Raw genomic sequence first — 19,434 nt, 5'->3', positions numbered from 1 at the left:
CTAGCATGTCTTCCAGCCCTGCTGTGTAATTGTTGTGTAGCTAGCATGTCTTCCAGCCTGGCTGTGTAATTGTTGTGTAGCTAGCATGTCTTCCAGCCTGGCTGTGTAATTGTTGTGTAGCTAGCATGTCTTCCAGCCTGGCTGTGTAATTGTTCTACATAGGCTTTCTCATCCGGAGGGGGGTGTGTGTGTGTGGCGCGGGTGTGTCAGTTCTGTTCTACGTAGAATGTGTCTCATCAGGAGGTGTGGCGTGTGTTGTGCATCAGTTGTTCTTTATAGACAGACTCCTCAGCAAGCTGCTGCTCTGGTGATTCAGTGTGTTGTGTGTGTCTGCTCTGTGAGCCAGCAGGCTGACTCAGTAGTGGCTTCAGTCTTGGTAATACGTTCAGCCACGGTGAGACTTTGAGGTGAGGTACTAGTTTTCTCAATGATGCGTCTTGCCATTGAGATCCAGCATTTAAATAATGCTACTGATTTGATCCAAGGCGGGAGTTATAGTAATGAAGTGAAATGTGTGAGACACACCAGAGAGGAAGAGGTGAAGTGAGAGGGATAACTGGGCCCAAAATCTGTCTCGTTTAGCAACAATTACTCGTGTTTGTACAGAGGTAAATGAGAGAGAGTTGAATTTTAACAAAAAAATGTATGACTTGTTTGCGTGATCTAATAGAACAGGGTTCTATAAGAGACTCAGCAGTAAACCTGTCATTGTCCAATAGGAGACCCAGCAGTAAACCTGTCATTGTCCAATAGGAGACCCAGCAGTAAACCTGTCATTGTCCAATAGGAGACCCAGCAGTAAACCTGTCATTGTCCAATAGGAGACCCAGCAGTAAACCTGTCATTGCCCAATAGGAGACCCAGCAGTAAACCTGTCATTGCCCAATAGGAGACCCAGCAGTAAACCTGTCATTGTCCAATAGGAGACCCAGCAGTAAACCTATCATTGTCCAATAGGAGACCCAGCAGTAAACCTGTCATTGTCCAATAGGAGACCCAGCAGTAAACCTGTCATTGTCCAATAGGAGACCCAGCAGTAAACCTGTCATTGCCCAATAGGAGACCCAGCAGTAAACCTGTCATTGTCCAATAGGAGACCCAGCAGTAAACCTGTCATTGTCCAATAGGAGACCCAGCAGTAAACCTGTCATTGCCCAATAGGAGACCCAGCAGTAAACCTGTCATTGCCCAATAGGAGACCCAGCAGTAAACCTGTCATTGTCCAATAGGAGACCCAGCAGTAAACCTATCATTGTCCAATAGGAGACCCAGCAGTAAACCTGTCATTGCCCAATAGGAGACCCAGCAGTAAACCTGTCATTGTCCAATAGGAGACCCAGCAGTAAACCTGTCATTGTCCAATAGGAGACCCAGCAGTAAACCTGTCATTGTCCAATAGGAGACCCAGCAGTAAACCTGTCATTGTCCAATAGGAGACCCAGCAGTAAACCTGTCATTGTCCAATAGGAGACCCAGCAGTAAACCTGTCATTGTCCAATAGGAGACCCAGCAGTAAACCTGTCATTGTCCAATAGGAGACCCAGCAGTAAACCTGTCATTGTCCAATAGGAGACCCAGCAGTAAACCTGTCATTGTCCAATAGGAGACCCAGCAGTAAACCTGTCATTGTCCAATAGGAGACCCAGCAGATTCCAACAGAAGAGGTACCTCTGGAGATCTACCTGTCTAAGAGGCAGAAGGTCACGGTCAACATCCTGACCTCTGACCAGACAGAAGACGTCCTCGAGGTAAGCTGTATGTGTGTTTGCCAGCCGGGACACATGCTGATTTAAAACGCTGTTAATTTTCGATTCAGTTTTATTATCACCTTATTATCGTGGAAATTATGAGTGATAATAATTGATCTATAAATCCACAACACTAATGTTCAGTTGGTGTCCTACAATGAATATCAGTGTTAGGAAACCTGTAGGGAAATGGATGAAATGGAACCAGAGAATGTTTGCCAGCACCAGAGAATGTTTGCCAGGACCAGAGAATGTTTACCAGCACCAGAGAATGTTTACCAGCACTAGAGCACCAGAGAATGTTTGCCAGCACCAGAGAATGTTTGCCAGCACCAGAGAATGTTTGCCAGCACCAGAGAATGTTTGCCAGCACCAGAGAATGTTTGCCAGCACCAGAGAATGTTTGCCAGCACCAGAGAATGTTTGCCAGCACCAGAGAATGTTTGCCAGCACCAGAGAATGTTTGCCAGCACCAGAGAATGTTTGCCAGCACCAGAGAATGTTTGCCAGCATCAGAGAACCAGAGAATGTTTGCCAGCACTAGAGAACCAGAGAATGTTTGCCAGCACCAGAGAACCAGAGAATGTTTGCCAGCACTAGAGAACCAGAGAATGTTTGCCAGCACTAGAGAACCAGAGAATGTTTGACAGCACTAGAGAACCAGAGAATGTTTGCCAGCACTAGAGAACCAGAGAATGTTTGCCAGCACCAGAGAATGTTTGCCAGCACCAGAGAATGTTTGCCAGCACCAGAGAATGTTTGCCAGCACCAGAGAATGTTTGCCAGCACCAGAGAATGTTTGCCAGCACCAGAGAACCAGAGAATGTTTGCCAGCACTAGAGAACCAGAGAATGTTTGCCAGCACCAGAGAATGTTTGCCAGCACCAGAGAATGTTTGCCAGAACCAGAGAATGTTTGCCAGCACTAGAGAACCAGAGAATGTTTGCCAGCACCAGAGAACCAGAGAATGTTTGCCAGCACCAGAGAACCAGAGAATGTTTGCCAGCACCAGAGAATGTTTGCCAGCACCAGAGAACCAGAGAATGTTTGCCAGCACTAGAGAACCAGAGAATGTTTGCCAGCACCAGAGAATGTTTGCCAGCACCAGAGAATGTTTGCCAGCACCAGAGAACCAGAGAATGTTTGCCAGCACCAGAGAACCAGAGAATGTTTGCCAGCACCAGAGAACCAGAGAATGTTTGCCAGCACCAGAGAACCAGAGAATGTTTGCCAGCACCAGAGAACCAGAGAATGTTTGCCAGCACCAGAGAACCAGAGAATGTTTGCCAGCACTAGAGAACCAGAGAATGTTTGCCAGCACTAGAGAACCAGAGAATGTTTGCCAGCACTAGAGAACCAGAGAATGTTTGCCAGCACTAGAGAACCAGAGAATGTTTGCCAGCACCAGAGAACCAGAGAATGTTTGCCAGCACCAGAGAACCAGAGAATGTTTGCCAGCACCAGAGAACCAGAGAATGTTTGCCAGCACTAGAGAATGTTTGCCAGCACCAGAGAACCAGAGAATGTTTGCCAGCACCAGAGAATGTTTGCCAGCACCAGAGAACCAGAGAATGTTTGCCAGCACCAGAGAACCAGAGAATGTTTGCCAGCACCAGAGAACCAGAGAATGTTTTCCAGCACCAGAGAACCAGAGAATGTTTGCCAGCACCAGAGAATGTTTGCCAGCACCAGAGAATGTTTGCCAGCACCAGAGAATGTTTGCCAGCACCAGAGAATGTTTGCCAGCACCAGAGAACCAGAGAATGTTTGCCAGCACTAGAGAACCAGAGAATGTTTGCCAGCACTAGAGAACCAGAGAATGTTTGCCAGCACCAGAGAATGTTTGCCAGCACCAGAGAATGTTTGCCAGCACCAGAGAATGTTTGCCAGCACCAGAGAACCAGAGAATGTTTGCCAGCACCAGAGCACCAGAGAATGTTTGCCAGCACCAGAGAATGTTTGCCAGCACCAGAGAATGTTTGCCAGCACCAGAGAATGTTTGCCAGCACCAGAGAATGTTTGCCAGCACCAGAGAACCAGAGAATGTTTGCCAGCACCAGAGCACCAGAGAATGTTTGCCAGCACCAGAGAACCAGAGAATGTTTGCCAGCACTAGAGAACCAGAGAATGTTTGCCAGCACTAGAGAACCAGAGAATGTTTGCCAGCACCAAAGAACCAGAGAATGTTTGCCAGCACTAGAGAACCAGAGAATGTTTGCCAGCACCAGAGAACCAGAGAATGTTTGCCAGCACTAGAGAACCAGAGAATGTTTGCCAGCACCAAAGAACCAGAGAATGTTTGCCAGCACTAGAGAACCAGAGAATGTTTGCCAGCACCAGAGAACCAGAGAATGTTTGCCAGCACCAGAGAACCAGAGAATGTTTGCCAGCACCAGAGAACCAGAGAATGTTTGCCAGCACCAGAGAACCAGAGAATGTTTGCCAGCACCAGAGAATGTTTGCCAGCACCAGAGAATGTTTGCCAGCACCAGAGAATGTTTGCCAGCACTAGAGAACCAGAGAATGTTTGCCAGCACTAGAGAACCAGAGAATGTTTGCCAGCACTAGAGAACCAGAGAATGTTTGCCAGCACCAGAGAACCAGAGAATGTTTGCCAGCACCAGAGAACCAGAGAATGTTTGCCAGCACCAGAGAACCAGAGAATGTTTGCCAGAACCAGAGAATGTTTGCCAGCACCAGAGAATGTTTGCCAGCACTAGAGAACCAGAGAATGTTTGCCAGCACCAGAGAATGTTTGCCAGCACTAGAGAATGTTTGCCAGCCCCAAAGAATCCATCCACTCTTGACACTAGTTGACCAATAAGTGAACGCAGTACATTCTCTCAGATAGAAAGATAGAAGTTGTAACGCCACACAAACAGCTGCTCTTTGTTCCTGTAACTACCACAACTGTAAACTAGTCTGGTGTTCTTCATAAACTGTTGTTACCAGAAGGACCATAGACCTCTCTCTCTCTCTGGGATAGTTCAATAGGTTCAAGGCTGTATAGCTGTCAGTGAAAACATGTTTGTTTTGTTTTATATGAGTCAGAGGAAATAGGAGTTATGGATTCAGTCAACCACAGAAGAAGATGAGAGAAGATGATCTTTCTGTCTGTCTTCTGATTTGCAGGCTGTTGCGTCAAAGCTGGACCTTCCAGACGACCTTGCTGGTTACTTCAGTCTTTTCCTGGTTCGGGAAGGAGTGGACGGGGGCTTAACGTGTAAGCACTGACTTTTAACCTTCGACCCCTAAACCTTAACCATCCCATAACCATATAGAGGACAGTTGGGAATGAAATACACTGCTCAAAAAAATAAAGGGAACACTTAAACAACACAATGTAACTCCAAGTCAATCACACTTCTGTGAAATCAAACTGTCCACTTAGGAAGCAACACTGATTGACAATAAATTTCACATGCTGTTGTGCAAATGGAATAGACAAAAGGTGGAAATTATAGGCAATTAGCAAGACACCCCCAAAAAAGGACTGATTCTGCAGGTGGTAACCACAGACCACTTCTCAGTTCCTATGCTTCCTGGCTGATGTTTTGGTCACTTTTGAATGCTGGCGGTGCTCTCACTCTAGTGGTAGCATGAGACGGAGTCTACAATCCACACAAGTGGCTCAGGTAGTGCAGTTCATCCAGGATGGCACATCAATGCGAGCTGTGGCAAAAAGGTTTGCTGTGTCTGTCAGCGTAGTGTCCAGAGCATGGAGGCGCTACCAGGAGACAGGCCAGTACATCAGGAGACGTGGTGGAGGCCGTAGGAGGGCAACAACCCAGCAGCAGGACCGCTACCTCCGTCTTTGTGCAAGGAGGTGCACTGCCAGAGCCCTGCAAAATGACCTCCAGCAGGCCACTAGAGAGCGGTCTCTGTTGTTGACGGTCTCTCTAGTGTCTCCTGTTGTTGACGGTCTCTCTAGTGTCTCCTGTTGTTGACGGTCTCTCTCTAGTGTCTCCTGTTGTTGACGGTTTCTCTCTAGTGTCTCGTGTTGTTGACGGTCTCTCTAGTGTCTCCTGTTGTTGACGGTCTCTCTAGTGTCTCCTGTTGTTGACGGTCTCTCTCTAGTGTCTCCTGTTGTTGACGGTCTCTCTCTAGTGTCTCCTGTTGTTGACGGTCTCTCTCTAGTGTCTCCTGTTGTTGACGGTCTCTCTAGTGTCTCCTGTTGTTGACGGTCTCTCTAGTGTCTCCTGTTGTTGACGGTCTCTCTCTAGTGTCTCCTGTTGTTGACGGTCTCTCTAGTGTCTCCTGTTGTTGACGGTCTCTCTAGTGTCTCCTGTTGTTGACGGTCTCTCTAGTGTCTCCTGTTGTTGACGGTCTCTCTAGTGTCTCCTGTTGTTGACGGTCTCTCTCTAGTGTCTCCTGTTGTTGACGGTCTCTCTAGTGTCTCCTGTTGTTGACGGTCTCTCTCTAGTGTCTCCTGTTGTTGACGGTCTCTCTAGTGTCTCCTGTTGTTGACGGTCTCTCTCTAGTGTCTCCTGTTGTTGACGGTTTCTCTAGTGTCTCCTGTTGTTGACGGTCTCTCTAGTGTCTCCTGTTGTTGACGGTCTCTCTCTAGTGTCTCCTGTTGTTGACGGTCTCTCTCTAGTGTCTCCTGTTGTTGACGGTCTCTCTCTAGTGTCTCCTGTTGTAGACGGTCTCTCTCTAGTGTCTCCTGTTGTTGACGGTCTCTCTCTAGTGTCTCGTGTTGTTGACGGTCTCTCTCTAGTGTCTCGTGTTGTTGACGGTCTCTCTAGTGTCTCCTGTTGTTGACGGTCTCTCTCTAGTGTCTCCTGTTGTTGACGGTCTCTCTCTAGTGTCTCGTGTTGTTGACGGTCTCTCTAGTGTCTCCTGTTGTTGACGGTCTCTCTAGTGTCTCCTGTTGTTGACGGTCTCTCTAGTGTCTCCTGTTGTTGACGGTCTCTCTAGTGTCTCCTGTTGTTGACGGTCTCTCTCTAGTGTCTCCTGTTGTTGACGGTCTCTCTCTAGTGTCTCGTGTTGTTGACGGTCTCTCTAGTGTCTCCTGTTGTTGACGGTCTCTCTCTAGTGTCTCCTGTTGTTGACGGTCTCTCTCTAGTGTCTCCTGTTGTTGACGGTCTCTCTAGTGTCTCCTGTTGTTGACGGTCTCTCTAGTGTCTCCTGTTGTTGACGGTCTCTCTCTAGTGTCTCCTGTTGTTGACGGTCTCTCTAGTGTCTCCTGTTGTTGACGGTCTCTCTAGTGTCTCCTGTTGTTGACGGTCTCTCTCTAGTGTCTCCTGTTGTTGACGGTCTCTCTCTAGTGTCTCCTGTTGTTGACGGTCTCTCTAGTGTCTCCTGTTGTAGACGGTCTCTCTAGTGTCTCCTGTTGTTGACGGTCTCTCTAGTGTCTCGTGTTGTTGACGGTCTCTCTCTAGTGTCTCCTGTTGTTGACGGTCTCTCTAGTGTCTCCTGTTGTTGACGGTCTCTCTAGTGTCTCCTGTTGTTGACGGTCTCTCTCTAGTGTCTCCTGTTGTTGACGGTCTCTCTCTAGTGTCTCCTGTTGTTGACGGTCTCTCTAGTGTCTCGTGTTGTTGACGGTCTCTCTCTAGTGTCTCCTGTTGTTGACGGTCTCTCTAGTGTCTCCTGTTGTTGACGGTCTCTCTCTAGTGTCTCCTGTTGTTGACGGTCTCTCTCTAGTGTCTCCTGTTGTTGACGGTCTCTCTAGTGTCTCCTGTTGTTGACGGTCTCTCTCTAGTGTCTCCTAGACATCTTTTGCTAAGCCTTCCAGACACTGAGTGGAAAACAGAATGATAGCTGGCTAGCAGATTAGCTAGACAAGTAACACATTGACGTTACCTGAAGTGAAATGTTGCCAGACCTTCATAGCAGTGATTACGTTGCCCTGATTCAACGAAACCCAACAACACAGCACTCAACCCTTAGCTACCCATAGGAGCTCAAGTTAGCTAGATACACTTGTCGTTGTAGCTTTCCGGCAGACGAGACGCTTTGTGGCGTATTTCTGCCTTTCACAGGTCGGCGTGGAAATTACACATTTGGGACACAGAAAGAGGGGAGAGAGGAAAAGGGGGGTTAGCTACAACTTGTTAACGGTGCTCACTGAAATCAGTAACAACAAACTGGCGCCACGCAACAGGAAGTGGTCGGGGGCCAAGATTCAACAACCCACATTTCAGGAATTTTACTTTTTAAAAAAAAACATCTGTAAGGGGACTAAACACACTAAAATGGAAAGGAACTATGCAAGGCAATGAAGGCATGGACATGTCAGTTTGTTTTTGTTGCTGATTTCATTCTTAAAATCTCCCACTCGGAAAAGAATTGAGGAGTTGACGTGGCACCAGTGCAAAAGATTAGCCAATCACTTGGACTGTGTCCCGAAGGGCACTCTATTCCCTATACACACCTATGGGCCCTGTTCAAAAGTAGTGCACTACATAGGAAATAGGGTGCCATTTGTGACTTAGCCTAATTACTTTGATAACCGAATGAGTTAGATTTAGTGAGAGAGCTACCAAAACCCCCTGCCAAGCCTTCGTCCTCCTGTTGGCTCTGTCCAGTGGGGCCCTGTCTCCTTCCTCTTTTCCCCTCTTCTTCCTGCCAAACTCTATTTTTCTCACACTCAAACACACCAACACAAACACCAACAGAAGAAAGATTGCCTCTGTCGATAGAAGCCACCTATTTTCTGTTGGAACCGAACTGGGCTAGCAGGGTTCTGTCAAGAGTTCTGCTGAATGAAGGAACGGGTAGAACTATTGAATATGGACACGTTTCCATAAAGATTTAATTTCATGTACCTTTCAAGGCTCCCAGAGGAACTGTATTGTTCTGATCTGATCTCTCCAAGCTATAGAAACCAATAGTCCTGATCTGATCTCTCCAAGCTATAGAAACCAATAGTTCTGATCTGATCTCTCCAAGCTATAGAAACCAATAGTCCTGATCTGATCTCTCCAAGCTATAGAAACCAACAGTCCTGATCTGATCTCTCCAAGCTATAGAAACCAATAGTCCTGATCTGATCTCTCCAAGCTATAGAAACCAATAGTTCTGATCTGATCTCTCCAAGCTATAGAAACCAATAGTCCTGATCTGATCTCTCCAAGCTATATAAACCAATAGTCCTGATCTGATCTCTCCAAGCTATAGAAACCAACAGTTACCGTGAGACTGGCAGTCTGTTTGCATGACATTAACCGGCTGACAAAATGTAATGACTACCAAAGTCCTAAATGTAGCTGCTAAAAGGGAACTGAACAGAACTCAACAGCAGGGTGCGTCCCAAATGCCACCGTTTCCCCTATATTCTGCACTACTTTTGACCAGAGCTCTATGGGCCCTAATCAAAAGTAGTGCACTATGTAGGGAATAGGATGCCATTTGGGATGAAGGCCACTCTCTCCAGACAGCTGCTGTGATCTCCCTGTTCTCTCTGGAGGTCTCAACAGCTGCAGTTAGTACATCCACACAGACACATGGTTACTGGACCCTGCTGGGTTCTGTCTAGATGGACTGTCCTCATCTCTCTCTGTTACTGGACCCTGCTGGGTTCTGTCTAGATGGACTGTCCTCATCTCTCTCTGTTACTGGACCCTGCTGGGTTCTGTCTAGATGGACTGTCCTCATCTCTGTCTGTTACTGGACCCTGCTGGGTTCTGTCCAAATGGACTGTCCTCATCTCTCTCTGTTACTGGACCCTGCTGGGTTCTGTCTAGATGGACTGTCCTCATCTCTCTCTGTTACTGGACCCTGCTGGGTTCTGTCTAGATGGACTGTCCTCATCTCTCTCTGTTACTGGACCCTGCTGGGTTCTGTCTAGATGGACTGTCCTCATCTCTGTCTGTTACTGGACCCTGCTGGGTTCTGTCTAGATGGACTGTCCTCATCTCTCTCTGTTACTGGACCCTGCTGGGTTCTGTCTAGATGGACTGTCCTCATCTCTCTCTGTTACTGGACCCTGCTGGGTTCTGTCTAGATGGACTGTCCTCATCTCTCTCTGTTACTGGACCCTGCTGGGTTCTGTCTAGATGGACTGTCCTCATCTCTCTCTGTTACTGGACCCTGCTGGGTTCTGTCCAAATGGACTGTCCTCATCTCTCTCTGTTACTGGACCCTGCTGGGTTCTGTCCAAATGGACTGTCCTCATCTCTGTCTGTTACTGGACCCTGCTGGGTTCTGTCCAAATGGACTGTCCTCATCTCTGTCTGTTACTGGACCCTGCTGGGTTCTGTCCAAATGGACTGTCCTCATCTCTGTCTGTTACTGGACCCTGCTGGGTTCTGTCCAAATGGACTGTCCTCATCTCTGTCTGTTACTGGACCCTGCTGGGTTCTGTCCAAATGGACTGTCCTCATCTCTGTCTGTTACTGGACCCTGCTGGGTTCTGTCCAAATGGACTGTCCTCATCTCTGTCTGTTACTGGACCCTGCTGGGTTCTGTCCAAATGGACTGTCCTCATCTCTCTCTGTTACTGGACCCTGCTGGGTTCTGTCCAAATGGACTGTCCTCATCTCTGTCTGTTACTGGACCCTGCTGGGTTCTGTCCAAATGGACTGTCCTCATCTCTGTCTGTTACTGGACCCTGCTGGGTTCTGTCCAGATGGACTGTCCTCATCTCTGTCTGTTTGTTGTCATCGTTGTTATCTAAATCAGATCAGTCTGTACTGCTTAGCCCTCCTTTTTACTCACTCTCTCCTTCTCTCTCTCCTCTCTCTCCTCTCTCTCTCTCTGTGTCTCTTTCTCCTCTCTCCCTGTTTCTCGTTCTCCTCTCTCTCTCCTCTCTCCTCTCTCTCTCTCTCTCCTCTCTCTCTCTCTCTCTCCTCTCTCCTCTCTCTCCTCTCTCTCCTCTCTCTCCTCTCTCTCCTCTCTCTCCTCTCTCTCCTCTCTCTCCTCTCTCTCCTCTCTCTCCTCTCTCTCCTCTCTCTCTCTGTGTGTCTCTTTCTCTCTCTCTCTCTCTCTGTGTCTCTTTCTCTCTCTCTCTCTCTCTCTCTCTGTGTCTCTTTCTCCTCTCTCTTTCTCTAGTTGTGAGGAAGCTGCAGGATTTTGAGCTGCCATACGTATCAGTCACCAGCTTACGGAGCTCAGAGTTCCACATCGCCCTTCGTAAAAGGTATGATACCTCTACACAAACATTAACAATCATTGGCTGTTAGACTGACGCTGCCCCACTCTGTTAGACTGACGCTACCCCGCTCTGTTAGACTGACGCTACCCCGCTCTGTTAGACTGACGCTACCCCGCTCTGTTAGACTGACGCTACCCCACTCTGTTAGACTGACGCTGCCCCACTCTGTTAGACTGACGCTGCCCCGCTCTGTTAGACTGACGCTGCCCCACTCTGTTAGACTGACGCTACCCCACTCTGTTAGACTGACGCTACCCCACTCTGTTAGACTGACGCTACCCCGCTCTGTTAGACTGACGCTGCCCCGCTCTGTTAGACTGACGCTGCCCCACTCTGTTAGACTGACGCTGCCCCACTCTGTTAGACTGACGCTGCCCCACTCTGTTAGACTGACGCTGCCCCACTCTGTTAGACTGACGCTACCCCACTCTGTTACTGACGCTACCCCGCTCTGTTAGACTGACGCTGCCCCACTCTGTTAGACTGACGCTGCCCCACTCTGTTAGACTGACGCTACCCCACTCTGTTAGACTGACGCTGCCCCGCTCTGTTAGACTGACGCTGCCCCACTCTGTTAGACTGACGCTGCCCCACTCTGTTAGACTGACGCCGCCCCACTCTGTTAGACTGACGCCGCCCCACTCTGTTACTGACTCTACCCCGCTCTGTTAGACTGACGCTGCCCCGCTCTGTTAGACTGACGCTGCCCCACTCTGTTAGACTGACGCTACCCCGCTCTGTTACTGACTCTACCCCGCTCTGTTAGACTGACGCTGCCCCACTCTGTTACTGACTCTACCCCGCTCTGTTAGACTGACGCTACCCCGCTCTGTTACTGACTCTACCCCGCTCTGTTAGACTGACGCTACCCCACTCTGTTAGACTGACGCTGCCCCACTCTGTTAGACTGACGCTGCCCCACTCTGTTAGACTGACGCTGCCCCACTCTGTTACTGACGCTACCCCGCTCTGTTAGACTGACGCTGCCCCACTCTGTTAGACTGACGCTGCCCCACTCTGTTAGACTGACGCTGCCCCACTCTGTTAGACTGACGCTACCCCGCTCTGTTAGACTGACGCTACCCCGCTCTGTTAGACTGACGCTGCCCCGCTCTGTTAGACTGACGCTGCCCCACTCTGTTAGACTGACGCTGCCCCACTCTGTTAGACTGACGCTACCCCACTCTGTTAGACTGACGCTACCCCACTCTGTTAGACTGACGCTGCCCCACTCTGTTAGACTGACGCTGCCCCGCTCTGTTAGACTGACGCTGCCCCACTCTGTTAGACTGACGCTGCCCCGCTCTGTTACTGACTCTACCCCACTCTGTTAGACTGACGCTACCCCACTCTGTTACTGACGCTACCCCGCTCTGTTAGACTGACGCTGCCCCGCTCTGTTAGACTGACGCTACCCCGCTCTGTTAGACTGACGCTGCCCCACTCTGTTAGACTGACGCTACCCCACTCTGTTAGACTGACGCTACCCCACTCTGTTAGACTGACGCTGCCCCACTCTGTTAGACTGACGCTACCCCACTCTGTTAGACTGACGCTACCCCACTCTGTTAGACTGACGCTACCCCGCTCTGTTAGACTGACGCTGCCCCTCTCTGTTAGACTGACGCTGCCCCGCTCTGTTAGACTGACGCTGCCCCACTCTGTTAGACTGACGCTGCCCCACTCTGTTAGACTGACGCTGCCCCACTCTGTTAGACTGACGCTGCCCCACTCTGTTAGACTGACACTGCCCCGCTCTGTTAGACTGACGCTGCCCCACTCTGTTAGACTGACGCTGCCCCACTCTGTTAGACTGACGCTGCCCCACTCTGTTAGACTGACGCTACCCCGCTCTGTTAGACTGACGCTGCCCCACTCTGTTACCGACTACCCCGCTCTGTTAGACTGACGCTACCCCGCTCTGTTAGACTGACGCTGCCCCACTCTGTTAGACTGACGCTGCCCCACTCTGTTAGACTGACGCTGCCCCACTCTGTTAGACTGACGCTACCCCGCTCTGTTAGACTGACGCTGCCCCGCTCTGTTAGACTGACGCTGCCCCGCTCTGTTAGACTGACGCTACCCCACTCTGTTAGACTGACGCTGCCCCACTCTGTTAGACTGACACTGCCCCGCTCTGTTAGACTGACGCTGCCCCACTCTGTTAGACTGACGCTGCCCCGCTCTGTTAGACTGACACTGCCCCACTCCGGATTCCTTAAATGAGTAAAAGGTCTCCGATTTACCCCTGGTGTGTATATTGTTCATGTCGACCTGTTTTATATACAGTTGAAGTTTAAAGTTTACATATGCCAAATAATACATTTAAACTCAGTTTTTCACAATTCCTGACATTTAATCCTAGTAAAAATTCCCTGTTTTAGGCAACTTTATTTTAAGATTGTGAAATGTCAGAATAATAGTAGAGTGATTTATTTCAGCTTTTATTTATTTCGTCACATTCCCAGTGAGTCAGAAGTTTACATACACTCAATTAGTATTTGGTAGCATTGCCTTTAAATTGTTTAACTTGGGTCAAACGTTTGTTAGCCTTCCACAAGCTTCCCACAATAAGTTGGGTGAATTTTGGCCCATTCCTCTCTAACAGAGCTGGTGTAACTGAGTCAGGTTTGTAGGCCTACTTGCTCGCACAGGCTTTTTCAGTTCTGCCCACACATTTCCTATAGGCTTGAGGTCAGGGCTTTGTGATGGCCACTCCAATACCTTGACTTTGTTGTCCTTAAGCCATTTTGCCACAACTTTTGAAGTATGCTTGGTGTCAGTGTCCATTTGGAAGACCCATTTGCGACCAAGCTTTAACTTCCTGACTGATGTCTTGAGATGTATCCACATTATTTTCCTTCCTCATAAGGCCATCTATTTTGTGCTTCCTGCAGCAAAGCACCCCCACAACATGATGCTGCCCCCCTTTTTCCTCCTAGCATAACGATGGTCATTATGGCCAAACAGTTCTATTTCTGTTTCATCAGACCAGAGGACATTTCTCCAAAAAGTACAAACTTAGTCCCCATGTACAGTTGCAAACTGTAATCTGGCTTTTTTATGGTGGTTTTGGAGCAGTGGCTTCTTCCTTGCTGAGCCGCCTTCCAGGTTAAGTCGATATAGGACTCGTTTTACTGTGGATATAGATACTTTTGTACCTGTTTCCTCCAGCATCTTCACAAGATCCTTTGCTGTTGTTCTGGGATTGATTTGCACTTTTCGCACCAAAGTACATTCATCTCTAGGAGATAGAACGTGTCTCCTTCCTGAGCGGTATGATGGCTGCGTGGTCCCGTGGTGTTTATACTTGCGTACTATTGTTTGTACAGATGAACGTGGTACCTTCAGGCGTTTGGAAATTGCTCCCAAGGATGAACCAGACTTGTGGAGGTCTACAATTTTTTTTCTGAGGTCGTGGCTGATTTCTTTTGATTTTCCCATGATGTCAAGCAAAGAGGCACTGAGTTTGAAGGTAGGCCTTGAAATACATCCACAGGTACACCTCCAATTGACTCAAATGATGTCAATTAGCCTATCAGAAGCTTCTAAAGCCATGACATCATTTTCTGGAATTTTCCAAGCTGTTTAAAGGCACAGTCAACTTAGTGTATGTAAACTTTTGACCCACTGGAATTGTGATTAAGTGAAATAATCTGTCTGTAAACAATTGTTGGAAAAAAGGACTTGTGTCATGCAAAAACTATAGTTTGTGTAACAAGAAATGTGTGGAGTGGTTGAAAAACGAGTTTTAATGACTCCAACCTAAGTGTATGTAAACTTCCGACTTCAACTGTAAGTATATAGAACAGCCTGGCCTCTCTCATATGTTACATTGGATAAAAGTAGAGACTTCGTGCTAGAAAATGGTATATCGTACACTACAGTTGCGGAACAATGGGAAAGTAATTCTGCTTTGAGGTCACACTGATTTTGAATTTCTAATTGAAATGCAGACTGAAGTAACCGGGTTCAAACATTCAGTGCTGCCATTGGACGTGACGCAACGTGAGCGCCACACGGGCAGTATAGCGCCACACGGGCAGTATAGCGCCACACGGGCAGTATAGCGCCACACGGGCAGTATAGCGCCACACGGGCAGTATAGCGCCACACGGGCAGTATAGCAGCTTTCATTGATTTCAAAGAAACACAGTGGCTGATGGCAATGCCGGTCTGTAGCAGGGTCGTTACAGGCTGTAGTGAGAACGACACACGGCCGTGATGTCTGTAGCGAGAACGACACACCGGCGTGATGTCTGTAGCGAGAACAACACACGGACGTGATGTCTGTAGCGAGAACAACACACGGCCGTGATGTCTGTAGCGAGAACGACACACGGCCGTGATGTCTGTAGCGAGAACGACACACGGCCGTGATGTCTGTAGCGAGAACGACACACGGCCGTGATGTCTGCAGCGAGAACGACACACGGCCGTGATGTCTGTAGCGAGAACGACACACGGCCGTGATGTCTGTAGCGAGAACGACACACGGCCGTGATGTCTGTAGCGAGAACGACACACGGCCGTGATGTCTGTAGCGAGAACGACACACGGCCGTGATGTCTGTAGCGAGAACGACACACGGCCGTGATGCGTGTAGCGAGAACGACACACGGCCGTGATGCGTGTAGCGAGAACGACACACGGCCGTGATGCGTGTAGCGAGAACGACACACGGCCGTGATGCGTGTAGCGAGAACGACACACGGCCGTGATGCGTGTAGCGAGAACGACACACGGCCGTGATGCGTGTAGCGAGAACGACACACGGCCGTGATGCGTGTAGCGAGAACGACACACGGACGTGATGCGTGTAGCGAGAACGACACACGGACGTGATGCGTGTAGCGAGAACGACACACGGACGTGATGCGTGTAGCGAGAACGACACACGGACGTGATGTCTGTAGCGAGAACGACACACGGCCGTGATGTCTGTAGCGAGAACGACACACGGCCGTGATGTGTGTAGCGAGAACGACACACGGCCGTGATGTGTGTAGCGAGAACGACACACGGCCGTGATGTGTGTAGCGAGAACGACACACGGCCGTGATGTGTGTAGCGAGAACGACACACGGCCGTGATGTGTGTAGCGAGAACGACACACGGCCGTGATGTGTGTAGCGAGAACGACACACGGCCGTGATGTGTGTAGCGAGAACGACACACGGCCGTGATGTGTGTAGCGAGAACGACACACGGCCGTGATGTGTGTAGCGAGAACGACACACGGCCGTGATGTCTGTAGCGAGAACGACACGCGGCCGTGATGGCTGTAGCGAGAACGACACGCGGCCGTGATGGCTGTAGCGAGAACGACACGCCGCCGTGATGTCTGTAGCGAGAACAACACACTCTTTTCTGCCACAACAGTATATTGGACATCCGTTCTTGACTGCTATTCAAATGGTTTGTGTTCATTGAAATTCAAGCATTGTGAGTGTTGATAACCAATACTCTATCTGTCTCTCTTGTTTCTCTTGTCTCTCTCTTGTTTCTCTTGTCTCTCTCTTGTTTCTCTTGTCTCTCTCTTGTTTCTCTTGTTTCTCTTGTCTCTCTTGTCTCTCTCTTGTTTCTCTCGTTTCTCTTGTCTCTCTCTTGTTTCTCTTGTTTCTCTTGTCTCTCTCTTGTTTCTCTTGTTTCTCTTGTCTCTCTCTTGTTTCTCTTGTTTCTCTTGTCTCTCTCTTGTTTCTCTTGTCTCTCTTGTCTCTCTCTTGTTTCTCTTGTCTCGTCTCTCTCTTGTTTCTCTTGTTTCTCTTGTCTCTCTCTCGTTTCTCTTGTCTCTCTCTCGTTTCTCTTGTCTCTCTCTTGTTTCTCTTGTTTCTCTTGTCTCTCTCTCGTTTCTCTTGTCTCTTGTTTCTCTTGTCTCTCTCTTGTCTCTTGTTTCTCTTGTCTCTCTCTCGTTTCTCTTGTTTCTCTTGTCTCTCTCTCGTTTCTCTTGTCTCTCTCTTGTTTCTCTTGTCTCTCTCTTGTTTCTCTTGTCTCTTGTTTCTCTTGTCTCTCTCTTGTTTCTCTTGTCTCTCTTGTCTCTCTTGTTTCTCTCTCGTTTCTCTTGTCTCTCTCTTGTTTCTCTTGTTTCTCTTGTCTCTCTTGTCTCTCGTTTCTCTTGTTTCTCTTGTCTCTCGTTTCTCTTGTTTCTCTTGTCTCTCTTGTCTCTCTCTTGTTTCTCTTGTTTCTCTTGTCTCTCTCTCGTTTCTCTTGTCTCTCTCTTGTTTCTCTTGTTTCTCTTGTCTCTCTCTTGTTTCTCTTGTCTCTTGTTTCTCTTGTCTCTCTCTTGTCTCTTGTTTCTCTTGTCTCTCTCTTCTCTCGTTTCTCTTGTCTCTCTCTTGTTTCTCTTGTCTCTCTCTTGTTTCTCTTGTTTCTCTTGTCTCTCTCTTGTCTCTCTCTCGTCTCTCTCTCGTCTCTCTCTCGTCTCTCTCGTCTCTCTCGTCTCTCTCGTCTCTCTCTTGTCTCTCTCTTGTCTCTCTCTTGTCTCTCTCTTGTCTCTCTCTTGTCTCTCTCTTGTCTCTCTCTCGTCTCTCTCGTCTCTCTCTTGTTTCTCTTGTTTCTCTTGTCTCTTGTTTCTCTCGTCTCTCTCTCGTCTCTCTCTCGTCTCTCTCTCGTCTCTCTCTCGTCTCTCTTGTCTCTCTTGTCTCTCGTCTCTCTTGTCTCTCTCTTGTCTCTCTCTTGTCTCTCTCTTGTCTCTCTCTCGTCTCTCTCGTCTCTCTCTTGTTTCTCTTGTTTCTCTTGTTTCTCTTGTCTCTTGTTTCTCTTGTCTCTCTCTCGTCTCTCTCTCGTCTCTCTCTCGTCTCTCTCTCGTCTCTCTCTCGTCTCTCTCTCGTCTCTCTCTCGTCTCTCTCTCGTCTCTCTCTTGTCTCTCTCTCGTCTCTCTCTCGTCTCTCTCTCGTCTCTCTCTCGTCTCTCTCTCGTCTCTCTCTCGTCTCTCTCTCGTCTCTCTCTCGTCTCTCTCTCGTCTCTCTCTTGTTTCTCTTGTCTCTCTCTCGTCTCTCTCTCGTCTCTCTCTCGTCTCTCTCTCGTCTCTCTCTTGTCTCTCTCTCGTCTCTCTCTCGTCTCTCTCTTGTCTCTCTCTTGTCTCTCTCTCGTCTCTCTCTCGTCTCTCTCTTGTTTCTCTTGTTTCTCTTGTCTCTTGTTTCTCTTGTCTCTCTCTTGTCTCTCTCTCGTCTCTCTCTTGTTTCTCTTGTTTCTCTTGTTTCTCTCGTCTCTCTCTTGTTTCTCTCGTTTCTCTTGTCTCTTGTTTCTCTTGTCTCTCTCTTGTTTCTCTTGTCTCTCTCTTGTTTCTCTTGTCTCTCTCTTGTTTCTCTTGTCTCTCTCTCGTCTCTCTCTTGTCTCTCTCTCGTCTCTCTCTCGTCTCTCTCTCGTCTCTCTCTTGTTTCTCTCGTCTCTCTCTCGTCTCTCTCTCGTCTCTCTCTCGTCTCTCTCTCGTCTCTCTCTTGTCTCTCTCTCGTCTCTCTCTCTTGTCTCTCTCTTGTCTCTCTCTTGTCTCTCTCTCGTCTCTCTCTCGTCTCTCTCTTGTTTCTCTTGTTTCTCTTGTCTCTTGTTTCTCTTGTCTCTCTCTTGTCTCTCTCTCGTCTCTCTCTTGTTTCTCTTGTTTCTCTTGTTTCTCTCGTCTCTCTCTTGTTTCTCTCGTTTCTCTTGTCTCTTGTTTCTCTTGTCTCTCTCTTGTTTCTCTTGTCTCTCTCTTGTTTCTCTTGTCTCTCTCTTGTTTCTCTTGTCTCTCTCTCGTCTCTCTCTTGTTTCTCTTGTCTCTCTCTCGTCTCTCTCTTGTCTCTCTCTCGTCTCTCTCTCGTCTCTCTCTCGTCTCTCTCTCGTCTCTCTCTCGTCTCTCTCTTGTCTCTCTCTTGTCTCTCTCTTGTCTCTCTCTCGTCTCTCTCTCGTCTCTCTCTTGTTTCTCTTGTCTCTCTCTCGTCTCTCTCTCGTCTCTCTCTCGTCTCTCTCTCGTCTCTCTCTCGTCTCTCTCTCGTCTCTCTCTCGTCTCTCTCTCTTGTCTCTCTCTTGTCTCTCTCTTGTCTCTCTCTCGTCTCTCTCTCGTCTCTCTCTCGTCTCTCTCTTGTTTCTCTTGTTTCTCTTGTCTCTTGTTTCTCTTGTCTCTCTCTTGCCTCTCTCTCGTCTCTCTCTTGTTTCTCTTGTTTCTCTTGTTTCTCTCGTCTCTCTCTTGTTTCTCTCGTTTCTCTTGTCTCTTGTTTCTCTTGTCTCTCTCTTGTTTCTCTTGTCTCTCTCTTGTTTCTCTTGTCTCTCTCTTGTTTCTCTTGTCTCTCTCTTGTTTCTCTTGTCTCTCTCTCGTCTTTCTCGTCTCTCTCTTGTTTCTCTTGTTTCTCTTGTCTCTTGTTTCTCTTGTCTCTCTCTCGTCTCTCTCGTCTCTCTGTTTCTCTTGTTTCTCTTGTCTCTTGTTTCTCTTGTCTCTCTCTTGTTTCTCTTGTCTCTCTCTTGTTTCTCTTGTCTCTCTCTTGTTTCTCTCGTTTCTCTCGTCTCTCTCTTGTTTCTCTCGTTTCTCTTGTCTCTTGTTTCTCTCGTTTCTCTTGTCTCTCTCTTGTTTCTCTTGTCTCTCTCTTGTTTCTCTCGTTTCTCTTGTCTCTCTCTTGTCTC

The 19,434-nt window shown here is 48.4% G+C and overlaps 1 protein-coding gene across 2 annotated transcripts in view; it reads left to right on the top strand.

Annotated features, from left to right (window-relative positions):
• The window catches only part of LOC129817857 (sorting nexin-17-like), a 99,720-nt gene that overhangs the window by 34,336 nt on the left and 45,950 nt on the right, over positions 1-19,434 (top strand). For both annotated transcript variants that reach the window (XM_055873452.1, XM_055873451.1), the window contains exons 5-7: positions 1,638-1,748; positions 4,881-4,971; positions 10,740-10,827. In XM_055873452.1, coding sequence (XP_055729427.1) covers positions 1,638-1,748; positions 4,881-4,971; positions 10,740-10,827 — 290 coding nt within the window. The remainder of the gene's footprint in view (positions 1-1,637; positions 1,749-4,880; positions 4,972-10,739; positions 10,828-19,434) is intronic.

This window comes from Salvelinus fontinalis, chromosome 20 (assembly GCF_029448725.1).
Source record: "Salvelinus fontinalis isolate EN_2023a chromosome 20, ASM2944872v1, whole genome shotgun sequence".
Classification (NCBI taxonomy): Eukaryota; Metazoa; Chordata; class Actinopteri; order Salmoniformes; family Salmonidae; genus Salvelinus; species Salvelinus fontinalis.
Note: the sequence above shows the minus strand (reverse complement) of the source record. Positions and strands in the feature narration are given on the sequence as shown.